The following is a 16,981-nucleotide window of genomic DNA, read 5'->3' as shown; positions in this document are numbered from 1 at the left end:
ATGTCAGGATCACCCAAGCAGCTAGGGCAAGTCCACTGAGAACTGGGTCTGAGTCCAGATTCAGGTTTTGATTCCAGACAATTAGCCTGCTTCTGGGCTTGTGGGTCCTGCAGTGTCTCCCCAGAAGAGGGTATTCCTTCCTTGGCTTGGAACTGTCAATCCTCATGACTCAGCCTTCCAAGTGCTGGGATTCTAGGCAAGTACACCACACCCAGCTGACACCCAGCTCAGGCCTGTTGGGTGTATTCTCTGCAGAGCGCTGAACCCTTCTGCTAAGTGCTGTTCTGCCTGACCAACAATTATAATGCCTGGACAAAAGCTGGTACTAAAGTGGTTACTCTGAGATGGTAGTCAGATAACTGAGCCTGAGTTTCAAGGGACTCACCTGGTCTGGAGCCTATACCCAGACTGCAGGGTAACAGACTGAAGCTGCCCTGTGGGGACATTCTCCTCTGCAGAATCTGAGGTGGGGAGCCAGGGCTCAGGGCAGGCCAGGTTCTAAGCCTGGTTGGTATGAAAGGTGAATATTGTAGCCCTAGGTACTCATGGATATGAGTCTTTCTTGTTAGTAGCACAGTGAGGTACTCTGTTCTAGAACTACCATGGTTGTTTCAAGTGACTCCAGAAAGTACTGTGGATTTGAAAATGAATGAGCAGGAAGCAGATCAAACAGCACAGGCCTATTTATTTGCTTCATCTTCAGCAAAAAGCTTTTCCGAGAGGTTTCTAGCCTCCCCATTTAGAAGGCAATCCCTTCCTTGGAAATCAGGAGCAGAGTGAAACAGGGCAAACAGACTGCTTGAGAACACAGTGATGTGTCAAGCAGAAGCCTCTAAGCCAGCTCTGGGTCTCCCTGCACACCAAGTCAGGAGCCCTATGGCTGACACGACATTGCTGCCAAGGCCTGGTGCACACATCTTGGGGAGACACAGGGGCAGCTCTCCCCTGGGAAGAACATGGGGGAGATATTTGGCCATGTCATGAAAGTTTTCAGAAGCGTGAACCAGGAAATAGTGCCTTTCGTGGAAAGTGCATGTGCTTGCATTGCCTTCATGAAGAAAGGCTGATGTCCTATTCTGCAACCTGCCTTCTCACTCAGGCCATACAGCTGCACCCAGTGACAGGGGGGAAGGGTGGGAACTAGGCTTCCTCAGTCAAGCTGCTGGCACAGGTATGCTATAAGGAACAGAACCCACGTACTGAAGGGAAGATGTATCGTGGGGGTGAGGCAACTTGAGCCAATGACAACTCAACTGTCAAGGGCAGCCTACAAACAGTGAGTACACCTGGACCTTCTCCCACTGCTGCCTCCACGTTGGGAATATCATCTATATCCTTTTTTCATAACCCTTGTAGCTTCTGCTACAAGGACAAAAAGAGAGGGTGCGGGGGAAGGGCATGAACAACCTCAATGTCCCAGGAACTTGGAGAGCTGGGCTCTGAGAGTCATGGGGGCTTCCAAGAACTGGGTACTGAAGGTTGCTGGTACCACCCTTCCCACCTCTTATAGTCTCTTTTTAATTAGTTTCTCAAGTTTGCGGATTCGAGAGGATTCCTGCTCAGGTGTGGGTGCCATGAGGGACAGTGAGCTGGAGCCCTCAGGGCCTGCCGGTGGGGTGGGGAGCCTCTGCCGCAGGAGTTCCAGCATGCTGCTCTGCTCACTCCTCTTCAGCCCCTGAGGGGGGAAGCAAGGAGAGAGACTGGTCAGAAGAAAGTGCGCCTCTGGGCCTGTAGTTGGCCAGCTGTCAACTAGCATAATTCCTCCAGCTTCCCTCCAGGGAATTAGTGGCCCTTGGTTGTGGTCTGGAAAGAAACACCAGATACAACCCAAGGTAGGAAAGAAAGGACAGGTATGGATAGAGGATAACTCTGCCGGTTTTTCTCCCCAACCCTGTCCAGAGCAGAGGCTTGCCACCGGGCAGGGAGGTGCTCAGGATTCTGTAGCTCATGTGGCCAGGATTCGACTTCTGGGAAGGCTTCTTGGAATCCTGTTGGGGGTGGGTGGCAACCTCTATTTTGAGACAGTATTAGAAGGAAGAATGCAATCCAGAGCTCACCTTCATGTCCAGTATCTTCTGGAAGGTTTCTGTGTTGCAGTCTGTAAGGAGTTTGATGTAGTTGTCAACAAATACCACCAACGGTTCATGAGGGGCCATTACCACCTATCAAGAGAGGGGACATGAGAGGGACAAATTCTGAACAGAGGATCTGAACCAGCAGCAATCCCAAACCCAGAAATGTCTCCATGGGCTATTTCAGCTTCAGACTTGATTAGAGCAATTCTAATTGCTCTAATTTCTAAGGTCTGCTGAATCATAAACATCATCTGGATTGATGTTTATTTATTCACTTACTTAATTATGATAGGGTCTCACTGGATAGCTCAGGCTTGGCTTGGAATTTGAGATCCTTCTGCCTCCATATCCCAAAGGCTGGAATTATAGGCACAGAGTCCCAGCACAACTATCCTAGATTGTTTTTGGATGCACAGATTCCTGGGTCCCTCTGAGAATTCTAATTCATTCAGTGAGCCTGTACAGGACATTTGGGACACACAGTCTACTGCTAGGATCCTTTTAGGGGTGCCTAGTCTTTTTGTTTACTCCTGAAAGATGGGAAGTAAAAGCAACTGATGTCAATGGCTATTTTCAAAATCAGAGCTTCCAAAGGTGCCTCGCTCTTTTGAGATGTACACTCTGGAGCTCAACCATCTACTAGTACATAAACTGATGCATTGCTGTCTTCAGACTCACTTCCATTTTGGATTGTGGTATATGACTTTCTCTCCTCAAGGACTGACTTGTTTTGGGTTCCTGAGAATGTACCAAAGAGTTCTAAAAGCAGTTTCCCTCCGAGTCCCCTGAAGGACTGTATGGTCTCCCCTGGGTGCTGCTTCCATTCCTTCAGGCCACAGCTCAGGTCTGTGCAGAATCCATGCCTGGCTGTGGTCCTGCAGCGTCTGTGCCATTGCTATCTTTTACTCCTGTGGTCCTTAGAGTCATTTTGTTTGTGAAATGGACAGCAGCGGCCACAGTGTCAGAGCCTGAAGGTGGGACTCAGTCAGACCATAACAGGAAAGTAACATGTGCTCTCTAGCCCCCCCCCCCCTTGACCCACCAAGCACAGGTGGCAGGCAGAGGCAGATGCTCCAGGCTGCAGACACTTTTGACATTAGTACGTTAAGCACAGTCTTTTGTCAAATGAGGCTTTAAAAACCCATTTACCAATTAGATTCAGTTACTACAACATCTGTCAGAAGTTCATTTAAAGGTGCAAAGCATGAACAGCCAAAAAGGCTTACACGGAAGGAGTATGTGGCAGCTGGGCCCGAAAGCCCTGCTGAGAAGGAAAGGGATCTCTGACTTCTACACTGATTCACTGTGACAACGCCACCTAATTCCTAGCCTTGGCTAAATCTTATTACAAGAGAATCCCATGACAACAAAGGATTCATTTGTCAGGAAGAATTACTTTCTCCCAAGTCCACAGACTTTGAATAACATCTGATAAGGCCAAACTTGAGTCTGACCAAAGAATGTGGAAAATTCTTTGGGACTGGAGGGATAGGCCCAACCCTGAGCTTTGAAAGCCTACACTCCCTGGAGTAAGGGAGCAAGCACAAGAGCAGCAGAATAACAAGAAAGACAAACCCATTACCTTGAGGATCATCTCAGCCCGGGTCATGCCTTTCACCACAATTTTGGTGTAACTGGCAGGTGCCTTCCTCACCACCTGTGAACCAATGGATGGGAGGTCGAGCAGGACCATCTTCAGGGAGTGGGTGTCCAGCAGCAGCTGGGGGGCAAAGCAGAGGGTTATAGCCACCTCACAAGATACACCACCTGGTGGATCCATGCAGATGAATCAAATTTTCCAGACTATCCATCACCTGTATACTCTCATTGCAGAAAACGTGAAACATAAACAAAACTATAAAAGAAAACTTTTTTAAATTCTCAGTGCTCAAGAAAAATAACATTAAGAAAGACAGCTCCATTGCTGCTGGTCACTATATGAGTATAAAAAACTAAATCAGTCATACCGTGTGTGTATAGTTTTATGGCCTTGTTTGTCCATTTACTATAAAGTTTTTGTATTTGGCAGTCTTAAGAATATTATGATTTTTAATAGCCTATGGTGAGTGCATAAATTTCAGATTTTAAATTATTCTCCTATTTAACTTGCACCTAGATTTTTGTTATTATTAACAAATGTTGTGCTGCAGCCTTCTACACATATTCTAGGCGTTATGGGACAGCCTAACCATAAGGACATTTTGAAGTTCCTGTTATATCTATCCAAACCTCTTTCCAAATGGAATATTACCTATTTACAGACTTGCCAGAAATGCAGAATGGGCCCTCAGCCTTGAAAACTGTTACAAAGACCTTACCTACTTACTAGGTAAAAACTGATTAACTCATTATTGCTGTATTTTTTTATGTTTCTGGATGCTCATGAAGAGATGAGAAATCTAACAAAATTTAAGTGTATCTTGGCAACAATACTAAGACATGGCTTTGAAAAGCTGTTTGTTCCAGTTATCTTAGATGCCAGTTATGTAGAAAGGTATCAACGTTCCTTGGACCACCAATTGCTAGGGATGATTTATCACATCTAGTTTCACGAAGTCCTACCCTGATGAAGGGATTTATTGTTCCCACTTGATAAAGGATGGCTTCAACATTCTAGAGCTTTAACATTTTGTTCTACTTATCTCAGAAGATGGCCAGGTTAGGTGGGGAGTCAAATGACCTTGGGCGGTTGGGGCTTAGAAGTTTAGGAGGCTTCTTCCTCTTGCTGCTATCACTGTCCTGTTGTTCCTGGTGACTAGAGGGTACAGAAATGGCTGGCTAAAGAGTGGCTTACTGGGAGAGTGTGGCCCAGCACACCTGAGGCCCTAGGCTCCATCCTCTAGCCCACAATATATGAACAATGAACAAACAAACAAGAAAATAAAGGCTATTCTGAAGGCAGAGGATAATGTGGGAAAATGGAATTACAATGCCCTTTAGAACAAGGTGCTATACTTGCCACTGTTTGCTCCTCATGGAAAGCCTTTCATAACTGGGCAAGTAGGAGGATGAGAATCTTGGGCATACTCTGCTTTTCCCTGTGCTTTGCTTTGGAGAGTGGAATGACTAAAGATTAAATAATGAGAGCATCTAGTAACTTAATGGTCAATGTGATTAGAATTTTGACAATCATATAAAGATTTAGGAAGGATACTAATGGTTTATTCAGAGTAACTCATAAATAACACTCCCCGCAAAAGGTAAGAAGGCTACCCTAAGGACAGAGTAATTTCAGGCAGAACTATGACTTTGAATCAAAGGTCTAAACTCTACAAGTCACTAAAATGCAAAGTGTTAGTGCACTTTAAATCTTTCTAGATTTCTAGACATGAAAACTCTTCAATAGGAAGTGGAGATGTGACTCAAGTGGTAGAATCTAGCCTTGAGCGAAAAAGCCAAGTAAGAGTGTGAGACACAAAATTATATATACGTGTGTGTGTGTATATATATATATATATATATATATATATATATATATATATATATATATATATGTATATATGTATAAAATCTCCTTTCTGGGTGCTGGGATCACAACTGTAATTCTAGCTACTCAGGGGGCTGAGATCTGAGGACTGGGGCTCAAAGCCAGTCTAGACAGGAAAGTCCATGAGATTTTCATCTCCAATTAACCACCCAAAAAGCTGTTAAGTAGAGCTATGACTCAAGTAGTAGAGTGCAAGTCTTGAGCAAGAGAGCCAAGGAAGAGCACAAGGCCCTGAGTTCAAGCCCTGGTACTGGCACAACAAAACAAAACAACAGCAAGAACACAGGATTATTTTGGATCAGTTTCAGAATGCTTGGCCCGTGTGTATATGCAGAACCAATGGAACAAACTTGAGGCCCAGGAGTTTCTTCACCTCCCTGCCACAGGAAGCAGAGAGGACACCAAAAGGGCCAGGGCAGGACAAGGCCTCAGTGACCTACTCCCTCCAACTGTATCTACGTCCCCAAATAGCGCCACCAGCTGGGTCCTAATGTTAACACAGAAGCCTGTGTGGGACATTTCATATTCAAACCCTAACACCCATGTAAAAATGTTCCCTGAATCCACAGTTTGCAAAAGCAAAAGATTGGAAACAATCTAAGAGTCCATAAAAAATAGAATGAATAAACAAATGTTGGCATATTTATGCAATGGAAAAGGAGACTGGAGCTAAAATGAGTGAACACAAATGACACATATCAACATGAGTAAATCTCAAAAGGCATTCAATGAGCGAAAAATGCAAGAGAGGAAATGATACGTACAGTACGATTTATATAGAGCTTAGAAATAAGCAAAACACAACCATGTATCATTTGGGAATACATATACATATAAAATGCCAAACACATATGGGAATGTAAAAATCAAAATCAGAATAGTGTTTACCTCTGGGCTCAAAGAGAGAAGAATGGGATCTACAGGGGCTTCCGTAATTACTGTAACTGTTTACTTTATGTAAAGAAGATCTAAAGCAAACGTGGGAACATGTCACAGATTTTACTGAGCCGAGTGTTGGTGCTGGTGTTCTTTACATTATTTTCTGTATTACTATTAACTGGAAATACTTTTGCTTTTTCTTTCTTAAAAAGCATGCCTTTTGAGTCTTGGCAAGGATTCAATTTTGTCTTCCATGTGGCAAATTTTAAGACCCTTGTCAAAATCAAAGCCATGTTTTAGCATTCATTTGTTGGTAGAAAAAAATCCAATGATTATGTTTTAAAACATATGGGAATACATATGTCTTAAAGTACTTCCTACATTTTCTACTTCTCAGAGATATATTATATGCATAAATAATTGTATAGTTTTAAGTAACAGGAGGAATTCTGAATGAACCATACATAATTCTCCAGTGTTCTGTGTCTTTGGGAGATATGACACTTTCATTCCCTGGCCAGTCACAATAAAAATCTGCCCACCAGACAGCTGAAGAGATGAAAACCTCTGTCTCAGAATTTTAGAAAAGCAACGCAGTCAGAAAAGATGGGAACAAATGAGCAACAGAAAACAAACTTTGTTTTTTGTTTTTGTTTTTCCTGTGCCGATCCTGAGGCTTTAAAGTCAGGGCCTGGGCAATATCCCGGAGTTCTTTTGCTCAAGGCTAGAGCTCTACCACTTGAGACACAGCTCCACTTTCAGCTTTTGTTCTAGTTAATTAGAGATAGAGTCTTACAAACTTTCCTTCCAGGGCTGGCTTTGAACTGTGGTCCTTAATCTCAGCTCCCTGAGTAGCTAGGATTACAGGTGTGAGCCACCAGGACCTGGCCTTAAACTGACTCTGTTGAGGGAGATGGGTTATCAAGGGGGTTGGGCTAACATGGAGAGTGAATAAGGATGAGTACGGTTGAAGCAGTTTACTGGCAATTATGAAAATAGAACAATGAAATTGTTTTAAGAAGGTGTAGTAGATGGAAGGAGAGAGTGACTGAAATAGAATTTGTCCATGTGTGAGAATGTCACAATGAAACTCTGCTTGTACAACTTATGTATGCTAATTTTTTTTCACTTAGCAATTACAGTTTATTATTTTGGCTTCTTCAACACAGATTTATCTCCCTAACATGGCTAGCTGGTAACAAGCAGTACAGATAATACTTACAACTGAAGTAAATAAAGCAAATAATTCCAGGAAATATTAATACACAATACCAAATACGTTCTAATTAAAAAGAAAAGTGTGAAGCTGGGCACCTGTGGCTTACAGCTGTAATTCTAGGAAGATACGATCTGATGATTGCAGTTGGAAGTCAGTCAAGACTTATTTAATTAACTATAAATTTATAAAAGCTAGAAATGGAGCTGTGGTTCAAATGGTAGAGTGCCAGCCTTTAGCACAAGAGCTAAGGAAAAGTACTCAGGCTGTGAGTTCAAGCCCTAGTACCAGCACACACACACATAAGGAAGGAAGGAAGGAAGGAAGGAAGGAAGGAAGGAAGGAAGGAAGGAAGGAAGGAAGGAAGGAAGGAAGGAAGGAAGGAAGGAGGGAAGGAAGGAGGGAAGGAGGGAAGGAGGGAAGGAAAGAGGGAGGGAGGAAGGAAAGAAGGAATTAGTGAGAGACAGAGCAGCTGTCTGAGGAAGTAAAAAAAAAAAAAAGGTCGCATGTATCATGAAAATCTGCTGGCTTTCACCTTTGAAAACCGCTGTTCATTTCTTTAAGGCAGGGGACACTGGAAAGAGGTGGCAATGACCAAATTTGTTTGCACTTAGGAGATAAATTTTGGGATAGTGTTGGCTGGTTTACATTGCTGTTGGGCTAAAGGTTAACCAATAGCTGTACCTATGAAAGTTCATCACCCAGCAGTGGACACCTTTGAAAGGATTACAGGCATGTGGCTACCATGCCGAGACCCTTACTTCTTAAAGAACCTCCTGCAATTTTGGGGAGGTCACCACGCTACCAGCAGAGATGAAACATCTTGAATAGACAAGAGAAAGCAAAGGGGAAAAAAACCCTCAAAAAAACCAACCAAACAAAAAAAACCCCCAAGAAAAAACCACGTACACGTGTGCACACACGCACGCCCACTGAGTTCTTTAGTCTGGCAGCACAGGGAGATAGTGAGATGAGAAGAAAGGATGGACCAAGGTCAAGATATGCCCAGTTTCTTATCTTTCCTCTTTTTGTTTCTTATTTGGGAGATTAAACTCAGGGTCTCTGGCATTCTAGCCCAGAGCTCTACTATTGAGTTACACTCCCAGCCCCCTTCCTGCCTTTAAAAAAAATTAGGTGTGATAGTGTATGCCTATAATCCCAGCTACTCAGGAAGTGAAGGTAGGATCAGAGTTTATGGCTATCTGGGGAATCCTTAGTACGGGGGGAAAAATTAGGTTTGACTTGTACACATTAAAGTACATGAATCCCCAGCATACAGTTCAATAACCTTTTATGTATGCTCATGCTCAACTCCTGACTGAAGGAAGGCACAGGACATTTCTGGCCTCCTTGAAGGCTCCTTGTGATCTCTTCTGGGTTATATTCTCCTCTTCTTTCAACAAAGGTCACCACTCCATTGCCCTCAATCTCTGTACATTGGTTTACTGCTCATAAACATGCTCTGAACATTCCTGTACAGGTCTTTTAGTGCTCATAATTCCTTATTTTTTTTGTGGTACTAAGGTTTGAACTAAGGGCTTTGTACATACTAGACTGACTCTCTACTACTTGAGCAATGCCTCCAGCCCTTTTTGCCTTAGTTATTATTTTTGGGGGGGAGAGGTACTAGGGGTTTGAACTCAGGGCCTCATGCATACCAGGTTGGCGAAATACTACCAGACATGGCTGAGGTAGGCATCCAGCTCTGTTTTTTATTTTGTGCTGGTTCCAGGACTTCAACTCAGATCCTGAGTGCTGTCCCTTAACTTTTTTGCTCAAGGCTCATGCTCTACCATTTGAACCACAGCCCTATTTCTGGCTTTTTGGTGGTTCATTGGAGATAGGGTCTCAGGGCTTTCCTGCCTGGGCTTTGAATTGTGATCTTCAGATGTCAGCCTCCTGAGTAGTTAGGATTATGGGCATGAGCCACAGGTACTCAACTGGAGCTTTTGTTAGATATTTTTATTCACAATCACATTTTCTGAAAAACCACAGGTTTTCTTTATAATCTGTATAATTTTCTTTAAATTTTTTTTTATTTTTGCTTTTGCTGCCCTCAGTAGGAGTTCAAGGGCAATGTAGGATAGAAATGGTGATAGCAGACACTCTAGTCTTATTTGTAATCTTGAGATAATAGTATGGCTAGCCCCTAAACATGATGTTTATGGTAATCTTTTCTATTACTTGGTTCATTTATTTCACATGCTTGTTTAGTGCTGGCGGGTCCCTTCAGTTCCTTGGCTGTGCACCGTGGGGTATGGTTGGGGCTACTTCCTACATTTGTATGGCACAAAGTGAGGACTCTTAATTGAGTGATAGGAGAGGCTGTAGCTCACAGTGGGAAGGATGGCTTCATAGATGTCAAGATGGGCCAGTGCTTAATAAAAAGAGGAGGAACTAGAGAGCGTGGGTAGGTAAAACCTTCAAAAGACTATTTAGAAAAAAAAAAGTGTCAAAGGCAGAGGCTCTACTTCCTGAGCAGGAGCATACATGCCTAAGAGAGGAGGGAGGAAGCTTAGTTCTTCTGCAATCAGAAAATCTGGAAGCAGGGGGTGGAGGAATTGCTTACAAGCATGTGCAGGGCCTTGGGTTTGATCCATAGCACTGGAAAAAAAAATCTGGAAAGGAACTAGTTTAATTCCAGGAAGTATGGAATTGTGTATCAATTCCCCAAGTAAAATCTTCCTTTGGATTACACATGAGTTGGTATATGTGGGGGAAGAACACTTTTTAAAGCCTTGTTATGGGGAATTTTAAACATATGTGAACTAAACAGACTGGTCTCAGGAGCCCTTAAGCACCCAGGACTCAGCTCAACAACTAAAACAATCCTGTCACTTTCATGTCATCTGTCTTGAATCCAGAGGGGTTCAAATAGGGGTGGTTTTGCTTCCCACCTCCACTCCCAGAAACATCTGGCGATGCCTGGAGACACCCTTGGTAATTATACCTGGCATTCCAGTGTCCCTGCCATCTAGTGGGGAGAAGTAACACACACAGCCTAATGTGCTCCACAACAATGGAATCTCTGGCCTAAAGTGCTGGCAGTATAAGCACTAAGAAACCTGGCTGTATTCACTCCCTGTACACCAAAAGGCACAATTCTCTCCCCTCCCATTCGCCTCTTTTCAGTACTTCGGATTTGAACCATGTGGAAAAGGACAAATACTGTCTGATTCCATGCATATAAGGTACCTAGAGCAGTCACATTCAGAGACAGAAAGTAAAGTGTAACTGTTAGGGGCTACAGGGAAGAGGTGAGTTGAAGGTAGAGAGGTTTGGTTTGGAAAGATAAACGTGCCTGGAGCTTCTGGGTGCCAGTGGCTCATGCCTAGCTAAGCTACTTAGGAGGCTGAGATCTGAGGATCATGGTTCGAAGCCAGCCCAGGCAGGGAAGTCCATGAGATTCTTACTTCCAATCAATCACAGAGAAAGCCAGAAGTGGAGGTGTGGCTCACGTGGTAGAGTGCTGACCTTGAGCAAAAAGGAGCCCAGGGACAGCTTCCAGGCCCGGAGTTCAAGCCCTAGGACTGGCAAAAAAAAAAAAAAAAAAGTCTGGAGCTGATATTCCAAAGTATTTTAGACTCTACATATGATAGACTTGAAGGAGTTTTTGAGAGCTCCTGATTCAGGATTTTGATTTACAAAGGAGGTACCTGAGCCCAAAGCAGGGAGGCAGCTGACAAGGACCACTGACAGCAGAGAGGAATGGACCCCAGGTCTCCTTTCTCTATACCACACTGTGCTTCTTTCTCTATTGTAAGTGTGAGTGAGTGAATGCCATTTGAGCTGTATGCTCAGTTACAGGGAGTCATAAGACTAATTAATGACCCTGTAAACCCTACAAGGTTCTCTGAAAAAATAAATCACAAATTAGCCAGAAGCATTATGAATATTGGAGTAGTTCATCCATGAGCCCTTGTAATTGCTCAAGAGGCCTTTGGGGCCCCAAAGATAAATACCTCACTTTATGTCATCATCAGGACAAGAAGGAAGAGCCTCCACTGCCATCTTTGGGATCAGCATTGAGGCGTGGCTTCAGTTTAGGATGTAGCACCTTGTGGCATAGTGGACACAGCTCAAAGGAGGCTAGACGGTAGCCTTGACTTTCACAGCTTCTTTTAAAGCTTAGATTATAGCTATTCCCTGACTTGAGGGAGAATCTCCTCAGCTCATGTACATCTCTGTGTTCACTTCTTACCTAAGTGAGCAGATCTCCAGCTACATGTTGGTTTGGATTTCTGAGCCCAGATGCTCACAGCAAGTCTTTGTTCAGTGAACCTGAACTTCATGTGGCATCCCTCAAGAACTACATTGAGACACCCCAGGATGAGCCTGTGGAGTCCACCTCCCCTTTATCCACTTGTCTTTGCCTAGGGCCTGTGAAATAAATCTCCAGTTCGAGCAGATAGGTTTTTCACCCACATCACAAAAACAAACTGAGATTGTTCTGCAGATCCTGGCTTTCAGTCTGAGCTGATTATTCTAATATTCTTCAAAGAAGAGAAAAATCAGAGGAAAATCGACATGAAATGGGATTCTTGTGACAAAAGGAAAACATCATGGTTATTAGACAACGAATGAGTTTGCAAGGCTGAGACAAAAACTACAAACTCATGAAAACACAAGGAGTTCCCAGTGAGTCAGCCCTGTGCTCCAGGGGGATCATCAAGTCTGTAGACAGAAACGTAAGTGAGGAGTCTAAAGTTTCTCCTAGATACAGATTTTAATCACTCCCTGTCCTCTCAGCTCACACACAGCAGTGAGAGAGAAGAACAGAATGAATCCCAGCAAACATGTGCTAGGAAACCGGAGACAGCATGCTGGGGCATTAGTGTGCTGCTTCTGATGGAGAGAATGAGTTCTGCGCTTATGACATGCGAAGCTCAAGGATTTCAGAACACAGACTGCTGCAGTCAGGCCCAGGGAGATCTGTGTCTGGATCTGTGCAACCTCCCAGAGAGTTTTCCCAAACAACATTTTTGACCCAGCTAAAGCTGGTTAGCCAGTCAGCCAACAGCAAGCAGACAGTGGCAAGCACTGACTAGATGCTTCTATGCTGGCTGCATGTGCAAGACGTAGTAGGGAAAATGGGCAATGAAAACAGAAATGAGGTCACGTCCCTGGGCTTAGGAAGGTTAAAATGAGGGCTGGCCACATGGCACTGTATTTTATTCTTTCTTTTCTTTTTTTTTTTGAGACAGGTTCTGGTTAGATAGCCCAGGTTGGCCTTGAACTTGAAATTGCTGAGATTATAAGTAAGCACCACCAATTCCTGGCCCATTGTCTTGCTTGATCTTCCCTGTTTTATGGATGAGAAAATGGGAGTGCTGCTAGATTAAGTAACTTGTGCAAACACAGGATTCAGCCTTTAACCTTTGTGATTCTAAAGCCCACAACCTGAATTTCATACTGTCCGTGCCTTTTTTATAAACCAGGGGTCTGTTTGCTAACACGAACAGATGAAAACTGCACTGTAACATTTACCAGAGCTTGCTATACCCACATGTTATGTATCTAGTCTGGTTCTCTGCATGAGAGACCACAGCGTACTACACACAACATATACTAACTCAGCATCTTACTGGTGTAGGCCTGGGACCAGCCCAATGGACTGTGACACAGCTGAACTAGTACAACATTTCATTTGCTAGAAGAGAAGGATTTATGGAAATGTCTTGAACTATATAATCATCTTACGTATTTTCTAAGTGTTCACAAGAGAGGTCTAGAAAGGAGTCATTTTAATAAATATGAGCAGCATTTTTGATTAGCACATGAATAGTTTGTATTTAAGTGGTGTTTTGAAAGAATTAGGGGTATTGTCTTTTTGAAGTAGGTAAAAGTGCTCCCTGAACTTAAAATGCTCAAATTTCAGCTAGTCTAAAAACGTTGGAGCAGAAAAGAGGCAACTTTGCTATAGCACCGAACTCAACTCACCAGGGCCATTGTGATATAAACTAAGAATTAGTTTTTTTTTTGTTTTTTGGTTTTTTTTGGTAGGTAGTGGGGCTTGAACTCTGGGCCTGGGCGTTGAGCCACAGTACTACTTCCAGTTTTCTAGTGGTTTATTGGAGATAGGAGTCTCACGGTCTTTCCTGCCAGGCTGGCTTTGAACCGAGATCCTCAGATCTTAGCCTCCTGAGTAGCTAGGATTACAGGCGTGAGCCACCGGTGCCTGGCTGTGTTTTTTTTTGAGACAGTGTCTTGCTATATATATAGCTCATAATGGTCTCAAACTCCCTATCCTTCTGCTTCTACCTTCCAAGTGCTGGGATTACAAATGTGTAACACCATGCTTGGCAGAAGAGTTGTCTTCAAGCACAGAATTGAAGAGGGCAGAGGGGAGATGATCAAAGGAGCTTCTTGGGATCAGCCTCTTAGTTAAGCCTCTCTTTGCTTGGACTCAAAAGGGGTCTCTGCTTTGGCCTCTGTGGATTCAAAACCTCAGAGCTTTTGCTGCTTCCTCTACTTGAAACATTTTCTATAGGCCTCAACAGAACCTTCCTGACCACCTCATGATTACACCCCAAGTAGTAACCCCAAGATACTTTCAGGTACCCTTCTTTTATACTCTTTAGCACACTTCTCTGAGATTGACATTGTCTTCTAACTCATCTGCCAACTTACATAGTATCAATCTTTTCCTACCAAAATGGGAGTGTCGCAAAAGAAAGGCCTTTTCCATTTGGTTCACTGGGCAGACACTGTACCTAGAACCACACTTGGTTCCTAGCAGATGTTCCACAAATAATTTTACATAGATGGGTGAATGAATTAAGAAGCAGTAGTCATAGTGCAGGGGTTAGACTAATGACAAAAGCTGTAAGGCAAAGTGTGAAGTTCATCTCACCTGCTCTGCTCCCACCATGCTAATTGGCTTGCACTTGAAGAGGTGGGTGATGAATTTGGGAATGAAGGAGCTGTGGATACAAACACAGGTAAGAATTAGGCTTACTCTTTCCAGTAAAGAAACGTGTGTGTGTGTGTGTGTGTGTGTGTGTGTGTGTGTGTGTGTGTGTGTGTGTGTGTGTGTGTGTGTGTGTGTGTGTGTGTGTGTGTGTGTGTGTGTGTGTGTGTGTGTGTGTGTGTGTGTGTGTGTGTGTGTGTGTGTGTGTGTGTGTGTGTGTGTGTGTGTGTGTGTGTGTGTGTGTGTGTGTGTGTGTGTGTCCTGGGGCTTGGACTCTGAGACGATGCTATCCTTGAGTTTTTATGCTCAAGCTAGTGTAAGCCTCTTGGAATTTTCCTGCCAGGCTGGCTTCAGACTGTGATCCTCTGATCGCAGTCTTCTGAGTAGTTAGGATTTAGGCATGAGCTACCTGCAGCCAGCATGCAGAAACCTTTTCAAGGTTCTACTCCTTCCCATACAAACTTTGAGTAGAGGGAGATACTATTGCTGCCCATCAGCATCTACTGCTGTCTCTTTCCTTCCAACCAAAGCTGTGGTTTTATTTAGATAAACATGATCTTGGAAGGCTGGGAAAAATTTTCCTATACTTTAGGAGGTCGGTTGTGGGACTTAAACTGTGGGCTTGTGCACTGTCCCTGCGCTCTTCACCTGAAGGCGAGCGCTCTACCGCTTGAGCCACAGTGCCACTTCTGGTTTTCTAGTGGTTTATTGGAGATAAGAGTCTCATGGACTTTCCTGCCCAGGCTGGCTTTGAACCGTGATCCTCAGATCTCAGCCTCCTGAGTAGCTAGTAGTACAGGCGTGAGCCACCGGTGCCGGGCTTCCATGAGACTCTTATATTCCAATAAACCACTAGAAAACCAGAAGTGGTGCTGTGGCTCAAGCCATAGAGCACTCACCCTGAGCTGAAGAGCTGAGGGACAGCGCCCAAGCCCAGAGTTCAATCCCCATGACCAACCAAAAAAAAAAAAAGAAACAAAATACAAGTTCTTCCAAAAATACGCTGAAAACTAGATAGCAACCTAGACAGGAGGGTGACTGATGGCTATGTGAGAGAAAGGAAGAGTGAGATTGTATCAGGTCAGAAGAGCTTTATAGAAAAAGCTGCAAAGTCTGAATCCAGAAAGCTGGGCATATGTAGAAAGTCCACGATCAAGGCAAGATCTAGAATGAGCTGATTAGGAAGTACCCAGAACCCCCAGAGGAAGAGTAGTCTCAGAACAAGACCTGAAGGTTTGGATAGAGTCTGGCTGCCACCCCACCTCACTCCTCTGATGAAGCCCCCAGATTCCAGTCCTGCCCCTCCTTATTCAACCTCTACACGTTGTTTCCTACATGCTTGCACTCACTTGAATAGCTAAGGACTTACTGAACTATTCTTTCACTTCTGTGTCTATGTGTGCATGTGTGCGCCAATACTGAGTCTTGAACTCAGGGCTCTCTTACCTTTTTTATTCAAGGCTAGAGCTTTGCTACTTGAGTTAAACTTCCACTTAACAGCTTTTTGGTGGTTACTTGGAGATAAATGTCTCAATAATTTTTCTTCTCTGTCTGGCTTTGAACTATGATCCTCAGTTCTCAGACTCTTAAGTGGCTAGGATTATAGGCATGATCTTCCAAGCTGGACATCTTAATGAGCCACCAGAACCTCAACTACAGCAAACACTTAGACTCAGCTCATCCTGGCCTCCAAGCTCAAGGACTAGATTTTGCTCAGTAAACAAGTCACCAAGTCAGGAATGGGGATTCCAACATCCAGTTAGCTTCCAGTTCTTCCTTAGAGCTCTCAGATTTTTCCCTCCTGATTACTGCCATGCCCATCACTTGAACACATTTCAATTGTTTCTTATGGGGTCTTCCTGCCTTTGGCCTCATTTCTCTAGCAATTTCAAAAGCAAACTTGACCAAGTTTCTTCCTTAATTAAAACTCCTCAATAGCTGCAAATAAGATCTTATTATCTTTCTCTCTCTTTCCTCCTCCTTTCTTCCCTCCTATCTTCTTTTCTTCTTTCTTTATTTTATTTTTTAAAACAGAGTTTCCCTAGGTGGTCCAGAACAAACTTGAAATACTGGGCTCCAATGATATCCTGCTAAAGCATCTCAGGTCCCTTGGACTACAGACAGTACTTCAGTGGCTATTACTCTCTTCATCTGAATACTCTGTTCTCAGCCTCAGCATGCTGAGTGCTGGCTCATTTGTTAAGCCACAGATCTCTTGGTTCTATAGGTAGCCAATGCCTCTGGGCTTTGGCTTACTCTGTTCCCTCTGCCTGGAATGCCCTTTCCCAGAGTCCTGGAGGTCAGTAGTTATGTATTTCTCTGTCCTTGCTCTTCTCCAGAGCCTTTCTTCCACCATATTCTCAGAGTCCTCAGGCCTCTAATGTCTAATCTATTTTATTATACTTATTTGTATA

At 43.7% G+C, this 16,981-nt stretch overlaps 1 protein-coding gene across 1 annotated transcript in view; it reads right to left on the bottom strand.

The window, feature by feature from the left end:
* Nucleotides 1-667: 667 nt before the first annotated feature.
* The window catches only part of Vps53 (VPS53 subunit of GARP complex), a 134,546-nt gene continuing 118,232 nt past the window's right edge, over nucleotides 668-16,981 (bottom strand). Inside the window, exons 19-22 of the mRNA XM_070027427.1 lie at nucleotides 14,511-14,580; nucleotides 3,658-3,795; nucleotides 2,058-2,162; nucleotides 668-1,675 (exon numbers count right to left, since the gene is read on the bottom strand). Coding sequence (XP_069883528.1) covers nucleotides 1,505-1,675; nucleotides 2,058-2,162; nucleotides 3,658-3,795; nucleotides 14,511-14,580 — 484 coding nt within the window. The 3' untranslated portion in view covers nucleotides 668-1,504. The remainder of the gene's footprint in view (nucleotides 1,676-2,057; nucleotides 2,163-3,657; nucleotides 3,796-14,510; nucleotides 14,581-16,981) is intronic.

The sequence above is a fragment of the Dipodomys merriami genome, unplaced genomic scaffold (genome assembly GCF_024711535.1).
Source record: "Dipodomys merriami isolate MVZ:Mamm:240054 unplaced genomic scaffold, mDipMer1.0.p SCAF_19, whole genome shotgun sequence".
Classification (NCBI taxonomy): Eukaryota; Metazoa; Chordata; class Mammalia; order Rodentia; family Heteromyidae; genus Dipodomys; species Dipodomys merriami.
The sequence above is the reverse complement of the archived record's forward strand: the minus strand, read 5'-3'. Positions and strand labels throughout refer to the sequence as shown.